Below are 19,957 nucleotides of genomic sequence, written 5' to 3'. Positions count from 1 at the left end.
GTGTCACATTCTATGATGAAGAGGTAAAGGAGTGTGTGAGTGTGCGCGCGTGTGTGTGTGTGTGTGTGTGCGTGCGCCTGCATGACCGTGCTGCTCGTTATTGTTGAATATGGGCTATAAAACTCAAAACCCCCTTTTAAATGTATTCTCATTTTGGGCTTCATGCTCCTCACTCGCTTGTCAGGACGTCTCTTTGTGGAAATATTGTAAGCGGTGCATGTGCAGTCTTCACTATAATTAGATTTTCAGATGGTGGAGAGGAGGAAAAAAATGGAGCAGACACACTGTAAGGCAAAAAATAAAGCTGTCAAAATGTGTTCCTACTCAGACAGGTAGATCAATTGAATAATATTTTGACAGCGACTCTGATTGATTTGTTTTCTATGGTAATTGGTGCGATTTAAACTTTTTACTTAAGGGCTCCAAGTTACAGAATCAGCAGAGTATCAAAATTAAAGTTATATTTCAAACGGAGCACTCGCCTATTATGCTGCGTATGATAATGTAGCTTCATTATTAATGACACATTCTGACTATTTCATGCACAGCAGCTTTTGAAAGGATGAACATGGTGACTTTTTTTCTGATATAACAACCAGCGCCAAACCCAAGTTGTTGCTACTGCCGATAAAAAACAACAACGCCGTTTTTAAGGCTCGGTAACGGCAGGTGGGCGTCGTAATTCCCCCCAAACATCACTTACACAGGGGACTGTTTTCATTTGTTTAATGAAGTTTCATAAAGACTTCTTTATTCAAAATAATGCATTTAATATGTGTGATATTCTTTATGTCTTTGTCTCTGCCAATTTTATATGTTTTAATAATGTCGTATATTCTTTAACAGCCAAACCACCTGGAACACTAATGAAACAGCAAATGTTTCCCAGACAAGATTTTACCGTTTGCTCGTGAGCTGCAGACGTGGATTTCATTAGAAAAGTCTGATTATATTTTATTCCATATTCTAATTGCTCCCATAGGTTGTGATGCTAACACCGTTGCCGCGTTAGTCGCTACTATACACTTTCTAAAAGTGGAAAGATTATACGCATGTAGAGAAAATGAGTCTGTCAGACATCAAACCTAAATATTGGCTTCAGAAAATAATGTCACCCTATTTTTATTTGTCAAGCTTTTCACAGCTAATTAACGCCACGGCTCAGATGTTCCATGTTATTGACAGTGGCTTTGTGGACGGCTGTGGGGATGATGCAAAGGCTATTCTTTTTTTTCTTTTTTTTAACCAGAAAGCACGCAGACAAACACACACTGCATAATTTATGGCAGCGCACGGATGACGGTGAATCAAGACAGTAATAAGGGCAGCGAGGCGCGCGGCTGAAGTGACTGATAGTGCTTTACAGCGGCTTCTAAAGAGAGTGGAGGAAAGAGAAGAAAATCATGTTTGCACATCATCTTAACGGGAAGTGTAATTATCTATCAGCCAATCAACACCAGGCGGACACTTCCTGTGTATGACCTCGCTGGACTCGTCACCATGGAAATTTCTCTCTCCTCAGCGTATGTGTGTGTGTGTGTGTGTGTGTGTGTGTCCTCATACAGACAAAAGTCTGGTCTTATTTAGGCAGAGCTTCATTTATTTTAAGTTGCGATTAAAGTGTGAATTGTGGTGAGGTTAAGGTTTACACTGGTCATGGTTGAGGTTTGGGATAAGTTGTTTGGTCAGACGGTCTAAATCAGGGGTGTCAAACTCAAACGACCTGCGGGCCAATAAGCATCTAGGCTGGTCAAGAAGGGGCCGGCCTAGAGAAAACAACTGTTTAGTAGCTTAATAGAAGCTTAAAATTATAACACTATATTCCACCATGATATTGAGCAATTAAGATATTCATAATCCTATTTCACAGATTTCAAAATAAAAGTCCTTTTAAAAACGATGTATATATGTGAAGTAAATAACAACATAATTAAAAAAGGTAACGATGTGTAAAATTTAGTGCTAAATGTAATCAGCGTCTTTGTCACCAATTACGTGCTATACTGTTCAAATTTCAAATTTAACATGCAAAATCGTGTTTGTGCGCAAATACAGTGTTTGTCTTTTTTTCAAATTGTATGATATTGAAAGTTAGTTATTACCGTAAAAACGGGCAAAAGCACTTAGTTACAGGACATTTTCTGGCCCTTTTGTGGTTAAAATAAGCCACATTTTGAGGCTTAGGTGTTAAAGGGTTAAGATAATAAAATATTGCGAGCAGATATAGTATTATATTCTCTCTGTATTCTATCTTCTACCTCGCTGGCAGCTGTGTCGCCTCCTGTGTTGTGTTTAAAAGAAGAGGACGTCATGGTCCATCTTTTCATGAGCACATTACTTTTATTTAACAGAGGTAAAGTCCCATTGAGATCAAGGGTGACCTGGCCAAGAGGCAGCAACACATGTCATGATAAAAACAATAACAATTGAGATCACATGACAAATTACAAACAAACACAGGCACCGTTCAATGGATTCTCGTTGTCCAACGTTTTAGATGGAACACAAAGATTCGAGTCTGATATTGAATCGATTGTGGGGGCCGCATGTGGCCCACGAGCCGCCAGTTTCACACCTCAGGTCTCAATGAATGGAAGTCAATACAGAGCCTGAACAAAAGTAGTATACAAAATATTACGTGTTTTGCTCAAAACACCTTGAAAACAGTCCCCGTCTTTTTATGGCTGACCTCACTCTTTCCAAAAAAAGCAAATACACACACACACACACACGTCTGCCTTATGTTCTTTTCTTTTCACCGATTTGGATAAAAATGTGAAAAATGACAGTATTTTTTCTCTTTTCATTCGGCGTCTGCTTTGACTGTCTGAATAAATAATTCAGATTCAGGAATCGCTGAAATATTTACACAACACATATTGGCAGAATCAGACTGTGTGTGTGTGTGTGTGTGTGTGCGGGGGTGGGTGTGAAGTTTCTTTTAACATTATTTCAGTTACACACTACTGTATGTGAGCCTCTGTTTAATGAGAGCTTCTGTTGCAGAGGCAGCAAAACTTCTGAGGTGGTGTGTGTGTGTGTGTCTGTGTGCGCATGTGTGTGTGTGTGTGTGTGTCACTGACAGCTGCTCGAGTGCAACTCTCAATTGAAGTAGACTCTATCCTGTCAGATTAGTATTCCATGGACACTTCAGTGACTTTCATAGCTGTAACAAAACTTACTTTACACATTTTTATCTCATCGCTGGTGAGAAAGTCAAAAGAAATCAACCACGAAACGGAAGCTATGTTTTTTTGTCTTCTGCGCTGAATGGAGAAGTTATATTTGGTTGGACTCCAATACTGTTATTGTGCGGATTCGCAGTCCTGTTCTGTGGCGAATGGTCAGAAATTCGCCCAAATTCCGATGGTTGCCGTGGCCACGCCCCTTTTGAATCTGCAAAACCTTTTGATAACTTTACATCTTGGATGATACGTTGGTACGATTAATGCGCTGGGACGAGTTTATTCTTTTTACGAAATCACCAAGATGGACGTCAAATTCAAAAATGGCCGACTGCCTGTTGGGTTGACGCCGTGGTTCCCATGGACTTTTTTGTTCGTCTTTGTCTGGGACATGTTTCCACCAAGTTTTGTGAAACTTAAGATGTAGGTTGAGGTTTTTAAATCCTCATTAAAGACACACCTTTTCTCCCTGGCTTTTAACCAAGTTTAAGTGGACTTCAGGCATAATTTTAAATCTAATTTTAACTTCCTTATATTGCACTGTGTTTAGGTATTTTGTTATCTATTTATTTTATTTACTGTAACTGCGGCTTTGTATGGGCCATTTTCTATCATCTGTATTAATTTGAATCTGTACAGCACTTTGGTCAACCCTGGTTGTTTTAAATGTGCTCTAGAATTCGGCATTGTCCTACCGGGCTCCATCTGTGGGGGCGCTGCAGAGCCATTGTGTACCACTTTTACGCATTTCCCTTATAGTATAAACATTTTGTCCGTTCTGATTTGCGTGCTAATATTCGTGCTCCTTTGAGGACATTTTGGGGACATCCCCCCCCGTAATCACAATATGTCCACATAGTTTGTTGTTGTAAACATATCCGCACGCATGCGCAGACAGCCACAGCTGTTCCCAGCAGCAGCAGCAGCAGCCCCGGCGCATCCAGCAGTCCCGGCAGCAGCACATGGATCCCCAGTGAGAAGAGCGCGCGCTCCGGCAGGAGGTAAACACCGACCGCGTGTGTGAATTTATCCTAAAAACAAACAAACAAACAAACCAACACTGTGTCGCTGTGTAGACGACGTGCGACAGAGAACGAGAGGCTGCGTGGTCGCGATGACTCACTGCGTCCAGTGTTGGTTTATCTCCGCGCTCACAAACCAAAGACACACTCATTCTCCTCATTCTCCTGTTTCCTTTCCTCCGTGGATTGTCACGTCACAATCTGTCGCATTCGCTTTGATTTGTAACATGAAGCGCGCCAGTAGCGCGTGACGGTCAATAAAAACCTGTTGCATCCAAACGACAAGTCCATTAAAATTTATTAAAATCCATTAAATCAATAACGACGCTCCTCAGACCTCAGAGTCTGTTTGTTGTTATATAATCACATTTAAGTGGCTCCTCACGTGTAAAATATACAGGAATAATAAGTCAGTTAAGAACACAATGAGGATAAATATGCTTATGATTTAACATCGATATATATATATATGTGTGTGTGTGTGCATATTGGGGGTGGAGATGACATGTGTGTTTATTGAGTTTTTCAGAGCTTCATTTACCTTTATGTCCCTGTTCTAAAGTCTGGAGTGAAGTTTCTTCAATATCAATATAACAGAGGTTCAATATGTGTGGATATAACATTTAACTGACTGTGCAAACTCTGTGAGACACAGCACATCAGTGCAGTGAAATGTCTTTTACTGTGTTTGCTGTCCATAAAGAAGTTTGAAAACAACACAATTCAGTGGATTCTTCAACTTCCAAAGTCAGTCTTTTATCACGACCTGATCTTTTTACACAATCATTATCAACGTCAATACTGGCTCATTTAAAACTTGTTTTTTCTCCAGCAAGAAACCTCAGTGGATCAGTCGAACCACATTTGATTTACTAACTCCTGTCACATAGAGTCTTGATACTCATCATCAGTTCATATAACGTTAGGTCTTTCATGCCCGTCCTGTGAGACATTAAGTGTGGGAGGAATTTAGAATTAAAGGGAAAACACATTCTCTCTTTTGAAGGTGTCAGAGGCCAAAGCATCCATTAGTTTAAGTATTTTAGTGAGTTCTTTGTTTCATGTCTCCAATGGAGACGCAGGAGACGCTTAAAGCTGCGTCCAACGGCAGCTCTTTACACCTCTGCATGTTTTAGTGCTCGTGAATTGAAGAAATAATAATCCTTACAGTTTACAGTAAGCATTATAACTAATAAGTCGTGTGATACATACGTTGTGTCTTCAGTAAGGAAACAAACTATTAAATGATGTTTTTAAAAAGTAGAGTAAAAATAACATCTAAGCTGTAGAGAAGATTAATTAACCCAGAGAAAAACAGGTTTGATGTCATTAAAGCTTATAATTGCTAATTAATTGATTGAATGAGTTGTGTAATCATTTGTAAGTGCAGTTTCAAAGACTTATTATTGTTCTACTCTCTTTGTCCTGGTTGCATTTGTGTGAGGTCACAGTTTGTGTCTTGAACAGTTTGTTGACAGCTCGGTCAGGATGGACTCCGCCTCCTTTTTGTGACGACTTAACGTCGCGTCACACACCGTGTGAATGAAAGACCTCACTCAGACACGACTGCGCGCGCTTTTGCATACGTGTGATTCATCTGTGGGAGGCGACCGAAGCTCCTCAGGGCCACGGCGGACGTCCATCGTTCACACGCGGCAACAATAACCGGGGCGACCTGACGACACGGCGGGCGGATTTATGACAGGTGTCGGAAAGGGGCTTTGAGGGGGGGAAATCCATATTCAGCAGATAAACAGTGTTTGTGTTGTTACAGTAGGAGACGTGTACACAGATCAATCTCACACACACACACACACACACTGAGTAAATGTGGACTCTTCCTTCTTCCTGCAGGTGTTACAAAGGTGTGTGAGCTGTGATGGCGTCGTGCTCCGAGGCCTGTGTCTCCGGCTCGGGAGGAGAATCTTCTGGAAGTGAGGTGAGTTTTGATTTGTTTTTATAAAGTTACTTTTATAGTTGTTTGTTTTTTGTCTACAGTCTTTTTTTCTTTCTTTTTTTTTGCTTATTTTAAACATATAAGGGCCAGATAAATGTCACATGAGTGAGTGTTTTGCCCATTTTTCCAGAATAATGTTCAATATCTGGCAGTAATTTACAATTTGCCGCGTGTTCATATACTGTTTTAACAATTTAAAACGGAGAAAACATAGATTTTGCATGTTACATTTTAAATGTGAACATTATAAAACATATTTAAAATAACACTAGTTTGAGTCTTTGTCTCAATGTTGCAAAAATGGGCCAAAAAAAAATGCAAACTTATCAGTGACGTCAAGCTGAAGCGCACGTGGGTTCTGTAGTGGAACATTCCAGCAGGTCCACCTCTGAATGGCTGAAGAAAAACAACATGAAGGTTTTGGAGTGGTCTAGTCAAAGTCCGGACTTGAATCCAATTGAGATGCTGTGGCATGACCTGAATATGGCTGAATATGGATGAATATGGATGAATTAAAAGAATTCTGCAAAGAAGAATGGGCCAAAATTCCCCCACAGTGATGTGGAAGTTATCACAAGCGCTTTATTGCAGTTGTTTCTGCTCAAAGTGGCAGAACCACTTATTAGGTTTTGTGGGCAACTACTTTTTCACATAGGGTCATGTAGGTTTGGATATTTTTTTTTATCTTTAATAAATAAAATCCTCACTTAAAAACTGCATTTTGTGTTTGCTTGGGTCTTTTTTGTTTTAGGAGACCTAAATGTGATGACTCAGAGCTGTTATTGTCCACAGGCAGGTTCCAGCTGTCTGCAGTTCGGCGTGCGTTCCTATCTGCACCACTTCTACGAGGAGTGTTCGTCCTCCATGTGGGAGAGGGACCCTCAGGACCGGGGGTTCGTCCAGAGCCAGAGATCGGCCCTTTGTTGGAACTCAGCAGTCTGGAAGGTAAAGCACTCTACACTACACGTCTGTCACCTTTCACTCGGTAGATTTTGTTCTCAGGTTACATCACAAAGTTCTGTGACATATAAAAGCACACGCTCCATCTAAAAACCATCCAGGGCTGCAACTAACGATTGTTTTCTCAATGAATCGAGTAATCATTTGGTCTATAAAATGTCAGAGAACGTTGATCGGTGTTTCTCAAACCTAGAAAGGATGATGTTCTCAAATGTCTCAAAACTATTCTGTTTTAATCGTTTCTTTGTTATACCGAGCAAAGACACTGGGAAATGTTCACATTTAAGAAGCTGAAAATTGTTTTAATTCCTTGAAAACACTCAAACCAATTAATAGATTGTCAAAATAGTTGACGATTCATTTAGTAATCGATTAATAATCGAGTAATCGTTTCAGCCTTAAAACAATCTGAATCCATGGAAAAGTGAAGTGCTCTTGTACTGTGGCAGTTTTTTTAATTCTTCTTTGATTGAAGAGACTTTAAGTTGCTAATATCTTGCACCTGAGTGACATAATTGACACGAGTATCAACACTCAAGTCCATTTATTTTCTTATAAAAACAACTTATTGTCCGTTTTCTCTAACCCACACATGTACTGTAACCCACACGAGACTCACATACTGTGTAAAACCAGTCAATCACTCAGATTACAGATGAAATCACAAGTTTGAAGATGATCGCAGGAAAACTCCAGAACAAGTTCCTTCAAATACCACTGGTGCCCAAAAAATGGCCCTTCAGCCCAAGATGGCGGACTTCCTGTCGGACTTACAGCGAAGTCCTCATTGACTTTTTTGACCGCCCTGACGTGATAGACACGTGTACCAACTTTGTATGTGAAACATTTCAAAGAAATCACCTGATGACAATGTTTTTCCATTTTCATAAGCCCCTCCCACTTTTCCCACCTGTAAATTTTCACCAGGATTGATGCGGTGGCAGAAATCCGTGTTGTTCAGGCCCTCCCAAAACATGATTCATGTTAGGGAATAATAATAATGATGATAATAATAATAATAATAATTATAACTCCTTCAGTTTCAATAGAAATGAGGAAACACCATCTTAGCTCTCCACAATTAGCAACGAGACAAAAAGCGCTAACGATTGACCAAAGGAGAATAAATGAGGAGTAAATGAATAAATGAGTAATAGTTCATTCAGTTAATAAAAGGATAATACAGATGAAAAATAAGGTAAAGCTCATCAACACCAAAAGCAGTTGTTACCTCAGTTTTCCGAGGTGAGACAGGAAGCAGCGTGTTTACACACATTGTGCAACATATACTGTCTCCATTTAGAAAATGTCACTCATCACACATTTTCTTGCTGAATGTGCGTTCACTTCAGGATCAGTTTCACAACAACAACGGGCGCAAAGTCTTTACTATTTTAACATTATATTTAACATTTACTATTTGAACAAGCGTGTGAGTCTGAAACCTGCAAAGACTTAACGTGACGGGTCCATGATACAGTCCATTGTGTATTTCCCCCATAATCTCTGATACTCCATATAAATAGATTACTAGTTACTGGTTGATAGTGTGAGTGTCTTCGTATGTCCCATGAGAACATAACAAGGTAGACGGGGGAAATGATGTATAATGACATGTAAGGGTAATTCCCCAGAGCCTCATTGTTCGGGGGAAAGATAATTGTTCCTCTTTACGCTATCACGCTGTTCACTGGAGTCATCAGTGTCGTTGTGTGCTATTCTACAGTTGTGTGGTTTGATGAAAAGGAGGAAATAAGTGCACGTTATTTCAAGTTTTCTCTTTCTGTCTTTTACAAACAATTATCTGATTGTCAATCACACTCAGTGCCTTTGTGTCTGATGCTCACTGAAGGTTCTCCAACACACTAACACCAATGAAGCCATCATGTTTCCACGATTTGAGTTCCGTACCTGTACTTGGTAAATCATATGATTGACACTGTTGTCTCTTGTGCCTTTCTATAAAATGAACATCATATTTTGCCATCAATATGTCGCAGCAGATGTCGATATAAAATGTCTTTATTGTGCAAAATAAATAAGCATCAAAGTCAAGCATAAGTCAGCTGTACTGTTCTCACCATTAGTCACAGTCATCATGGCGGATTTTGCCGTGTTTGCCGATATCTGATAATACATTTTAAAGCCAATGTCTATCGATAATATCGCGCGTCCCTCGTTTTTCACGATAGCCCGCAACAGAAAAAGCTAAAACCCTTTGATTTTTGATATAGACACATCAACTGTGTCTATATTTTACATACTGTACCTTTTAATGCCTTGACAGCCCTTATAAAACGCAGTCAGGGACTATTTATTGATTCATTTATTGATAAAGCACCTTTGAGCTGCCTCCAATCTGCATTCTGTGTGTTTGCTGCAGTGCACTTTAAATACAAACCAATACAAATATTAAACCCATAAAACAGGTCGTCGAGTTTCAGAGACGCCAGTGCAGCATTAAGAACAAAAACAGTATAATGTGTAATAATTAATGAAATAATACTTTTTGCTGATGTAGATTATGAAAAGTATGTTTTTACAATAAAGGTTGTTGAATAAACAACAACAACAACAACACAGCAGACAACAAAGGAGGAAATCCAGCAGCTCGTTTCTTTCTGCTCGGCGTTGAAGAAGCACCGGTCGCTCTTCTGTCGCCCAATCATCTGACTGTCATAGGTCTAGCTCCACCCATGCCATTCCATTAGAAAGGGAAGGGTACTGGAAACATGGCACAGTCGAGTTATTTTGCTCTTATTTGTAATGGAAACACAAAAAAAAAAAACTAAAACGTACCGAACCGCTCCTGTTGCTAAATTGTACGTACTGTGCCTTTACATGGACTGTCCCCGTCCCCCGAGGCCCTCACGGTCGTCCCGGGGCCCAGTGACGAGTGTCACCATGTGAGTGTAATAGATAGAAGAAAACTCTCCCGCTGGTGAACTCATGTGTGATACTGCACACACTGCACTGTCTGTGCATGATGAACTGCAGGCAGCGGTGGAGTGGTATTTGTAAAGGTGAAGGATTACAGTGGGATACCGCCCCACCACCACCACCACCGTCCATTTGGTAATTTGGATTTTTCTGCATCACAAACAACAAAATGACCTTTCCTAACAAGAAGATAGAGGAAGAGCACTGCGCACAGACGAGAACAAACAAAAGTTCCACATCAGGTTTGTGTCTCGTCCCCTCAGGTGTCCTTGGCCGTGGGTCTCCTGATCCTCACTGCAGGCGTCGCCAGCCTGTCGGTCGGTTACTCCACTCCCCATAAAATCGAGTCGTTCGGAGAGGGCGACCTGTTCTTTGTGGACACGCAGGCCATCGGCTTCAACCGGGGGCTGTATCTCAGCGCCGCGGCCGGGATCGGGCTCTCGTGTCTGGGCTCGGCGCTGGCGGTGATGGGGGTCGTCGTGTGGATTTTCCCCAGAGCCGACGTGAAAGCGAGGTCGTTCCGCAGCAGGACGGGGGAGAGGGACGGAGGGGGAGGAGGAGAGTCCTGGTCCAAGTGGGGGGGATTTAGGGATCGTGTGGACGTGGTCACTCAGCCACCGGGTATTGAAGAGGGGAAGATGCCGGTCACGCTGTCAAAAGTGGAAACTGTGCAGCCCACTTCTTAATTGTTCTTTCTAGACTTTAATTTATTATAGTTTAACATAAACAGCGTTGGTACATTTGATGATTGACTGATTTATTTGTCATGCACGTTAAATGTTACGTCCTTAGATTGTATCATATCAAGGAAAAAATGACTTTGTTTCGTTGCACTTCGTGATTTGTTCTTTGTGCCGTGGTTATTTGTTTGAGATTCTGTCCGTGGGCGGGGCTTAGAAAGCTTCCTGCTGATTGGCTACTGAGTTTTGGAGCGACAGCTCGGGCTTGGAGTCGCTGTCTAACGTTTATAATTGGATACTCAGTTCCAGACGGACAGCGACTCCAACCACACAAACAATAAAATACACACTATTTTTGAATGATTAAATTAATATTGTATTTGCTTCTTAAAAAAATCTTGTTTTAAAATATTGACACAAATCTAATTCCATGTATAACAAAGCTTCCTCGACTAAAGCACAACTTCAGTTTCATCCAAACAAAGAAAATAGCACAGAAAAAAAATGAATCTCTTACTCACTGCTTTTACCTAGCTATTACTAAAGGTATTACATTATTATTACACTATTACCATATTGTTTTTGCACTGTAATATCAAGTGTTATTCTGAATGAACTAAACAAGTAATATTACAGTAACATAACACATTACTGCACTTAATATGTAGACAAGGTACTTAAAACATCTAATTGATCTCATTTATTTGTTGTTTTCAAATAATTCCCCTCCAAAAAAATGTAAATTCCGTTTAGTATAATTGAATAAAAACATATAAATGAGGCCCCAACACCCTTGTAAATACAGTGGAGTAATCAGCGTTGTTTGTGTGGTGCAATCGTCCCATATATTAGAAATACTGTACACACCAACACTCACAGAGAGCAGAGTGACCTCCAGGTATTTTGACTCCTTACACATGTAAGGATCACATGCAGAGCCGGTCAGAGATTATTTCTTTTTTCCCTTTTCTTAAAAGTTAATAATTCTGCATGTACATTTTCACACATCTACATTAACGCACACTGTGCTGTGGTGGAAAAACAGTTCCAGTCACAAACAGTCACTCAGCCTTCACCCACCCACACACACACACACACACACACACACACACACACACACACACACAAATCCGTGCTTCATTGACAATATCACCTATTTCCTCTCCTCTGTAATCTGGCTCCATAATTGCCTGCAATATGTGTCTCCAGGCAACAGCTGGGTTTTAAGTGTTCTATTTTCACCTCTGAACAAAGACTCTTTTCTCATTGGTCCCCTCACGTCCCCCCCACCGTATCGCTCTTTATTTTTTTACATGCAGTCAGATGTTTTGTTTACAGTCATGTTATGTGAGTAAGTATGAAAAGCACAGAGGTGACACCTGTTTGATTGGGTCCTCTGGTTTAGTTAAAAATATGTAGTTTACATGCACAACTACAAACTAAACGCAAAAACAATGGACACACATTTGACTGCACTGGTTCCACTGCATGTTTCATGTTTTGACTGTGTTGTTATTGATGATGAAGATTAAGGAGGAAAATGAGGGTTAAAACCCCCCAAAAAAACAATAACCAGAATAAACTTGTGACCTGCATACCAAACGTCTGCTGTTAAATCTTATTTTACCTGCAGTGAAAGATTGTTTTGAATATTTATGCTCATTCAAATCACCTCAAATTGTTCCATGTCGTGCTAATCTAAGGAAAAACTCAGACTATGTGAAAAAACGTCTAATCTGTGCCTCAGTGTGGTGTTTTAGAACAACTGTAAATCTTTTTCTTTCTTCTTGTTTTTGATATGCTGGATTATGAGGTACTCACGCAGCGTTTTTGAAGAAACCAGCCTGGGACACACTTGTTATGGCGTCTGACATCATTTACTGTTTATGTCAGGCAGGTTTTCTCAAGGATGAACTACATAAAATCCCAATATTGTTTTGTTTATTTCAAAAATGTCATTAATTAAACAATAGAAGTATAGGACTAGATCTACACTACATCTGTGTTTTATTTCGAAGTAGTTTTTCCACTGAAATGTCAACAGTTTTCTTTTTGTCGTTCTCAATGCAAGACAATATCATTATTTTGTAATAAATCTGTATAAAAAACTTATAAGTCTCTATAATTTCATGGGTTTTTTTGCGGCTCCAGATTAGTTTTATTTGGGAAGAGAGGCGACATAAATGTCTCTTTTCATACATAAGTAAGTACAGTTATATCCGATATTCTTGCCAAGAAAGATTAAACAACTTCAACATGCGTTTGAGCACAACACGAAGCGATCGTGTCATTTGGCTGCATGTGCAGAGTGTGTGTGTGTGTGTGTTTGTGAGTGTGTGTGTGTGTGTGTGTGTGTGTGTGTGTGTGTGTGTGTGTGTGTGTGTGTGTGTGTGTGTGTGTGAGTGAGAGAGAGGCTGTATTCATGTCTGTGTGAGTACATCGTGTTGCTTTGGTGCGATGAGTCACAGCTGTGAGTGTGTGTGTGTGTGTGTGAGTGTGTGAGTGTGTGTGAGTCACCGAACTCTCACTCATCCAAACACAGACACATACAGTTTAGAGTATTCCAGGTCACAACTTGTTGTTAGTTTTACAGTACATTTGTGTTTCACTCACTCACTGGAGCTCAATCGCATCTGACAGAGGGTGAAAGGTGGATCAAACCATTCACTCTCACATTCCAGGGTCCAATTAACCTCTGCTTGTGTGTGGACAGTGGGAGGAAGCCGGCGTTTGGCTTCACTTTTCTTTCATTTCAACGTCTCACTGGACTCATACACCGATATCATCCCTGCATCAATGTGACCTTTCTATAAAATATTACACTTTTTTGAGCAGCGCTATAACGAAGCCTATGTCGCGACCCCCGCCCCCCTTGCTTTGTATTATAAATAATAACCACTGACATCATTATTTTAAAGGTCATACATAGACACAGAAAATAAAAATAACAGGCTACACACAGAGAGAGAGAGAGAGTTGTTTTGGTGCCTCATATTTTAAGTCTATGTCATTAACACATCACGTCTGCATATGTGCTATAGTGTCAGTGGCATCACAGGAAGTGTGCTTTTCTTTGTCGCCGGCATGCTCCTCACACTCCCGCCACATGTTTGCTCGGCTGGTTTGAGCGCGCTGGGTTTATTAGCAAGTGTATGTAAGTGTATAATGAGATATAAAAGTGGGAGCGGTGGCAGCGAGTGTTTCCTGTGAGGACGGAGGCTGATGCGCTCCACTGGCTGCAAAGCTCTGTGTGTGTGCGTGTGTGTGTGTGTGTGCGTGCGCGGACAGTGTTGAGAGCTGCACAGGCTGAGGATTGGGCGAGTGCTCGGCTGATTGGCAGATGCATCCATCCCAGCGTGTGTGGGTGCCCAAGAAACCCGCTGCACCCGTGTGACACTGTAACATCACATCTGCTGTGAGAACACGCAGAAAGCTTTATGATATACATTAAAAATGTTTTAATTCAGGATTATTTTTAACAGCTTGTTTAAGATTCTTACAAAGTACGAGATACAGACTGCAAATCAATTGTTGCCCAGTAAAAGCTCATGAACCCATGAAGAAAGAAGCTAGCTAGCATATATAGCACCAAAACCCAGTAAACATACCTTCTGTTTTGTAGCTAACTATATTTTTACTGTTCCTTTTCCTTAACATATTAAAAAATATCTTCATTCAGTCAAATTAAAACCAAAGAAAGTTCCTGTTAGCTTGCTAGCTAGCTAATATTGGCTAATCTCAGCTAACATAACATTGTTAAGCGCAATGTTAGCATCGTAGCTTTGTTTCAAATTAGAAAGCATCATGACCCAATTCGCAACATAAATTGCTTGATATAACATTTGAAATACTTATTTAACTGCCATTTCTACACTATTTTATCAACCGCTATCATTTCAAACAAATAAACCGACTGTTTTACATGATGTAGGCACGTTATTTCATAAACCTTCATGTAAAATGCTTCAAAAAAAACATTTTGGTGACCCCAAAATAAATCACATGTGACCCATATGTGGTTCCTGAGCTAAAAAAACATCTGTTTGTTTGACTGTGTTTATTACATATGTTGTTCCTTGTTTATTACCTTGTTAGAAGTGTATTAATGCTTCTAGGACGCGTCTGTTAGGGTCCAAATCTGCAAATCTACAGTTGAAACATAACAAAGGAAGGAATTGATTAACTTGCTTGACTTCATTTGTGGAGTGATTGTGTGTTGTTGTTGTTGTGATTTGTTGTTGTCACACAGCTTTGTTACTGCTGCTTGAACAGAGGTCGGGAGCAGAATAGAGCCGCTAATAAGGAGCAGGAGCATTTACAAAAATGGAGAAATATCATTGGATCGTATGACCTTATTAACAGGACACAACATTGACCATGATGAATAATGTGACGTGTGCAGCTGTGTTTGCAAGAAACATTTGTTTTAGTCACCCATCAGCAAAAACACCAAATAATGCAATATTTTACACATATTATATATCACTTTTAAAATACATAAAGTGTATGTATGATGTCATGTACAGAAATACCGATCCGATGCAATAACAGGGAGACGGACTGAAACATTTGGACCAATCACAGCTCCTCCCTGAGCAGCGTGTGCCCACAGAAACATGAGATTCTGGTGTATTTTTAGCAACGCAATCAGATTTTGTGCAATCACACCAATCGCAGTGCCACAGAGTCAATGAGGTAATGTTTATCGTGTGGAGTCATTCATTCATGCAGCTGCTGCTGTTTATACTGTCTGCCTCCTCCTCCTCCTCCTCCTCCTCCTCCTAGTACCACACTCCATGGTTGCATCTGTTGCTTTGTACGTCCGTGTGGCTCCTGTATCTCAGTGATCTCTGAGATCTGCTTACCTGTGTTCCCTCCTTTGAAATATTACTGAATTTCTTAGAACAGTTTTATTCCACACAAGGATGAGACTCACCGATACGACCGTCAGTTCCATTTGTCACAACTTGGCGCTGAAAATAACATTTGCCGTCTGTGCAAAGTATAAACATGCACTCTCTCCAGGGTTCTGGGAATGCGCGGTTACGGTGGACCGCGCTTATGTTTCACACATCTCAACATGAAGAAATGTTATTTTCCCTCTGCAACCACAACTCTTATCAGCAGCAGCAGCAGCACAGTGTACTTCACAGTTACATCACCATTCAAAATCTCCACTGCAGGCCAGGATTCAGTGTGTGTGTGCAGAGAGAGAGAGGAGGCTTTACTCATGGAGAAAGTCATCGGCTCCTTTTACCTGTTTAAATTCATGCTTGGTCTCAGAGCTATAACGTCATGATAGTAAAAGTGTAGGCCGTCTTATGAAAGGCGTTTAAAAACTGCAGCGGAGCCGGCTCGTATCGCACTGAGCAGGTGCCTGTTCCACACACACACACACACACACACACACACACACACACACGTGAAAATGATGTCACCTTTTAGTTTTCAGTCAGATTCGTGGAAAAAAAGCCAAAATGTCCTCACATCAGCTGATCTCACAGACCCGGCTGGACAGTGTGCAGTTAAAAAAGTCATGGGCAACTGTTGCAGCGCTGTTCAAAATGTGTGTGACGTGACACGACTTCTCTGCATCGAGTTAAGGGTTAGTGTTAGTTCTCCTGGTTCACGGGTTCTCTGGATTCTCCTAGTTCTCCAGGTTCTCTGGTTGCCCCAGGTTCTCTGGGTTCCCTGGATTCTCCACGTTCCATGGGTTCTCCAGTTTCCCCAGGTTCTCTAGGTTCTCTGGTTGCCCCAGGTTCTCTGGGTTCTCTGGATTCTCCACGTTCTGTGGGTTCTCCAGATTCTCCGGGTTCTCCAGTTGCTCCAGGTTCTGTGGGTTCTCCGGCTTCTCCACGTTCCATGGGTTCTCCAGTTTCCCAATGTTCTCCGGGTTCTCTGGTTGCCCCAGGTTCTCTGTGTTCTCTGGGTTCTCTGGATTCTCCACGTTCCATGGTTTCTCCAGTTTCCCCAGGTTCTCCGGGTTCTCAGGTTGCCCCAGGTTCACTGGGTTCTCTGGATTCTCCACGTTCCATGGGTTCTCCAGTTTCCCCAGGTTCTCCGGGTTCTTGGGTTGCCCCAAGTTCTGTGGGTTCTCTGGATTCTCCATGTTCTGTGGTTCTCCAGTTTCCCCAGGTTGCCCCAAGTTCTGTGGGTTCTCTGGATTCTCCACGTTCTGTGGGTTCTCCAGGTTCTCCAGTTGCTCCGGGTTCTGTGGGTTCTCCAGGTTCTCCGGGTTCTCTGGTTGGACACTTCTAAGTTGAGCAGGTGTGCATGTGAGAGTGAATGGTTCTGTACGTTTTCCCTGTGATGGACCGGTGACCTGTCCAGGTTGTCCCTGACCTTTCACCCTATGTCAGCCAAAGAGCCTCATGTGGAGGATGAAGTTTTAGAAGAAGGATGGATGTTACGGGAGCTGTAAATTTTTCCTTTGTTTCATTTTCCGGTGTCTGCATCAGTGATGTTTGTCGTTACTGTAGGTTCACACTCACAATCTCAGGCAAGAGCACTTTTTTTTTTGTACTAAAACTTAACGGAAGTGCACTGAATATTAAATATTTACAGCTCGTCCTCTTAAAACCTTCAAGGAGTCTTATGAAATCCTGTATTTCCTCGACTTGTGACATTAATACGCTCATATGTTCGCTGTGATTGAAGCAACAACTCACTGCGCTGTCGCTGATTGTCAAAAGACATTTGTGCGAAAAAAGCAGGAAATAAGGAGGAAAATACTGCAGAGCAGAGGAGTTGAGAAGTGACTGTGAGCAGTAAAAAAGTAAATTAAAACACTTCCTCACACAATAATACATAAAACATGTGATACTAATGATGTATAACAATGTAAGACAATCTAAGGTGGATATTAATGCAAATTTTAATAACTTAATGGCTAAAAAATGTTTTATCTATGGTATTGATCTGTCTCTGTTAAGTATTTATGAAAGAAAGGCGATAAAAGGAGATTATATTCACGGCTGCAGGTGAATTCAAAGACAGATTCATAAAATGGTGATAATTGTTTCTTGTAAGAAACAAATGTCACGTGTGTAATAAATGGAGCTCATGAGTTATCATAAATTAAAGATGCAATATGCAACATTCTGCCTCACAAGATAACAGCAACTATTAGCGTAAATATGTAAATATACCGGGAGGAGTGGCGGCGTTCCCACGCGTCCTTGAAATCTTTGAAGGTTTGTGAATTTGAAAAAAATAAAAAACTCACGTTGATTGATTTTGAAAATGGTCATAAATAGATTTGAAAGTGCTTGAATGTTGTAATCTCGTTACGACGCCACCTACTGTTTCATGCCCTGCATTGATTGATGAGTGTAGACTACACTGTCCACTGTCTCTGCTGTTGACGTGAGATTCCGTGCAGAACAACAAACAAAAATTCTCACACAAGAAAATGACCAAGGCTCGCAAAGCAGAAAAAAAAACAACAGAAGAAGTAGTTGAAATAGTTCGTCATCCGAGCCTCAACCTGGCAACCCATGAACCCCCTCCCCGACAGACCTTTCAGCTGTGAGCCGCTCGAACCAGACGTGTCCGAGGGAGCTATTCCCTGCGTCTAGACTTGAACCGCCACCCGATGGTGAAGAGGGATACTACAGGAGTATACCAGGGTCCACGATATGTGACGCGCACTGTGGTGCATGACATGTGCACGGAAGTATAGCAGGTCCCTGGACAGTCCCTGAATGGGATGTCAACCAAGGTGTGGGAACCCCAGTTTGGTTACTGAGCTTCTGTTTTGGTCCAGCCAGTCCAGTAGATGCATTTGAGTGCCGCAGGAAACGCCAGCTTCTCTTTAGTGGCAATAAAGTGTCCAAGAGAAGGCATCTCTTTAGATTAACGATCAAAGAAATCTTGTTCTTCGCATAAAAAGGCTTCAGAGATGACATCACTGGTGTAGCTTTTCCACGATGACGACGTCTAATGCATCCAGACTGAGTCTGAGCTCACTCCTCTCCTCATGGATTCATAACTTTTTGTCGCTTTTGTTTTTGTGCGACATGCAGAACTCGGCTATGACAAGTTGTGTGGCTTAAAGTGCTGTATATTGGACTGTTAGTGTAAAATTAAAGAGGGTATATGTAAGATTAGCCCACTTATCGTGACAACTGTCGTCCCTGATAAGACGGATGAGGTGTTCAGTACAGCAGTTTGACTGCGTTTCCTCTCCTACATCACATTACTACACCGTCAATTTAAATGTCACCTGACAGCGGAGCACAAACCGCACACTCACCTCATGAAAAGTTTAAAATTCTCCTTTTGTCTGGAAGCCGTCACACACACACACACACACACACACACACACACACCTGTGCATATTTGCAGTCACCGCTGGTTTGTTGAGCATTAAAAATCTTAATTGGAATTTTTAAAAAAGGGAAAGAAAATATCGCATTACCGCCGTCCCACCTCCTCCAGTCACAGGCTGTCAAAATGCAATATTCCAAATTAGATTGTATTTGGATAATCTTTTGAACTGTAATAGGTTTCCAGCCCGCGGGCATATTACTATTGGCACATCATTATTAAACAAAAGTGACACCGAACCATCACTTTGCAGGCGGCGCCAGATAAACGTTCAACACCGTGCAAATAATATTAGTTCTGCTTCCAGAGTCACTGGCTTATCTCTGGGATGCTATATTGGGTTCATATCCCTGTCGGCTGGCGACGGCCTTCTGACGGAAGTGTCTAAATTTATGAGTAGCCCATACATGTATGTGTGAGGTGCATGTATGAATAGGCTGCTGCAGCGTGTGTGTGTGTAAAAGTGTGTGTCGCACATTAATGCTTTTATATGTAAATGCTGTGTTTGTGAGTGTGTGTGTGTGTGTGTGTGACACGAGATACATTCATATGTAAATAGGCTGCGTACGTGGGCCTGTATGTGCAGACGCGACCCATATCATGGCATAATGAGATCCGCCACTGTTGGTTACCCTCAGACAGTGGTAATTATGGCTGCAGTGAACGGGACTGATGATGAAGGCGGGACGGACGCTCACACACAAACTAACATATTCCACCACATGCAGGCGTCGGCGCCGGTGACAGCCCGCCGCGGGCCAAATGACCACCGGTGAGGGAATATGAGTCCGCTAACTGGAGATGATAAATTAGACCGGCACGAAAACCTGCGCGCGTTCTTCTGAGACACAGTGGTGTCATGTCATTTCAGAGAAGAAAGAAGAA

The 19,957-nt window shown here is 41.4% G+C and overlaps 1 protein-coding gene across 6 annotated transcripts in view; it reads left to right on the top strand.

The window, feature by feature from the left end:
• Positions 1-12,346, top strand: part of nrsn1l (neurensin 1-like) — a 110,763-nt gene extending 98,417 nt beyond the window's left edge. For 3 of the 6 annotated variants that reach the window (XM_044052400.1, XM_044052402.1, XM_044052403.1), the window contains 3 exons: positions 6,062-6,146; positions 6,957-7,109; positions 10,328-12,346. In XM_044052400.1, the coding sequence (XP_043908335.1) occupies positions 6,087-6,146; positions 6,957-7,109; positions 10,328-10,750 (636 nt within the window). In that variant the 5' untranslated portion in view covers positions 6,062-6,086 and the 3' untranslated portion in view covers positions 10,751-12,346. Of the gene's footprint in view, positions 1-4,101; positions 4,202-5,826; positions 5,913-6,061; positions 6,147-6,956; positions 7,110-10,327 lie in introns of those variants that run through there. The other 3 variants (XM_044052401.1, XM_044052405.1, XM_044052404.1) reach the window with 3 other exon arrangements.
• Positions 12,347-19,957: the final 7,611 nt, after the last annotated feature.

Source organism: Solea senegalensis, linkage group LG20 (genome assembly GCF_019176455.1).
Source record: "Solea senegalensis isolate Sse05_10M linkage group LG20, IFAPA_SoseM_1, whole genome shotgun sequence".
Lineage (NCBI taxonomy): Eukaryota > Metazoa > Chordata > Actinopteri > Pleuronectiformes > Soleidae > Solea > Solea senegalensis.
The sequence above is the reverse complement of the archived record's forward strand: the minus strand, read 5'-3'. Positions and strand labels throughout refer to the sequence as shown.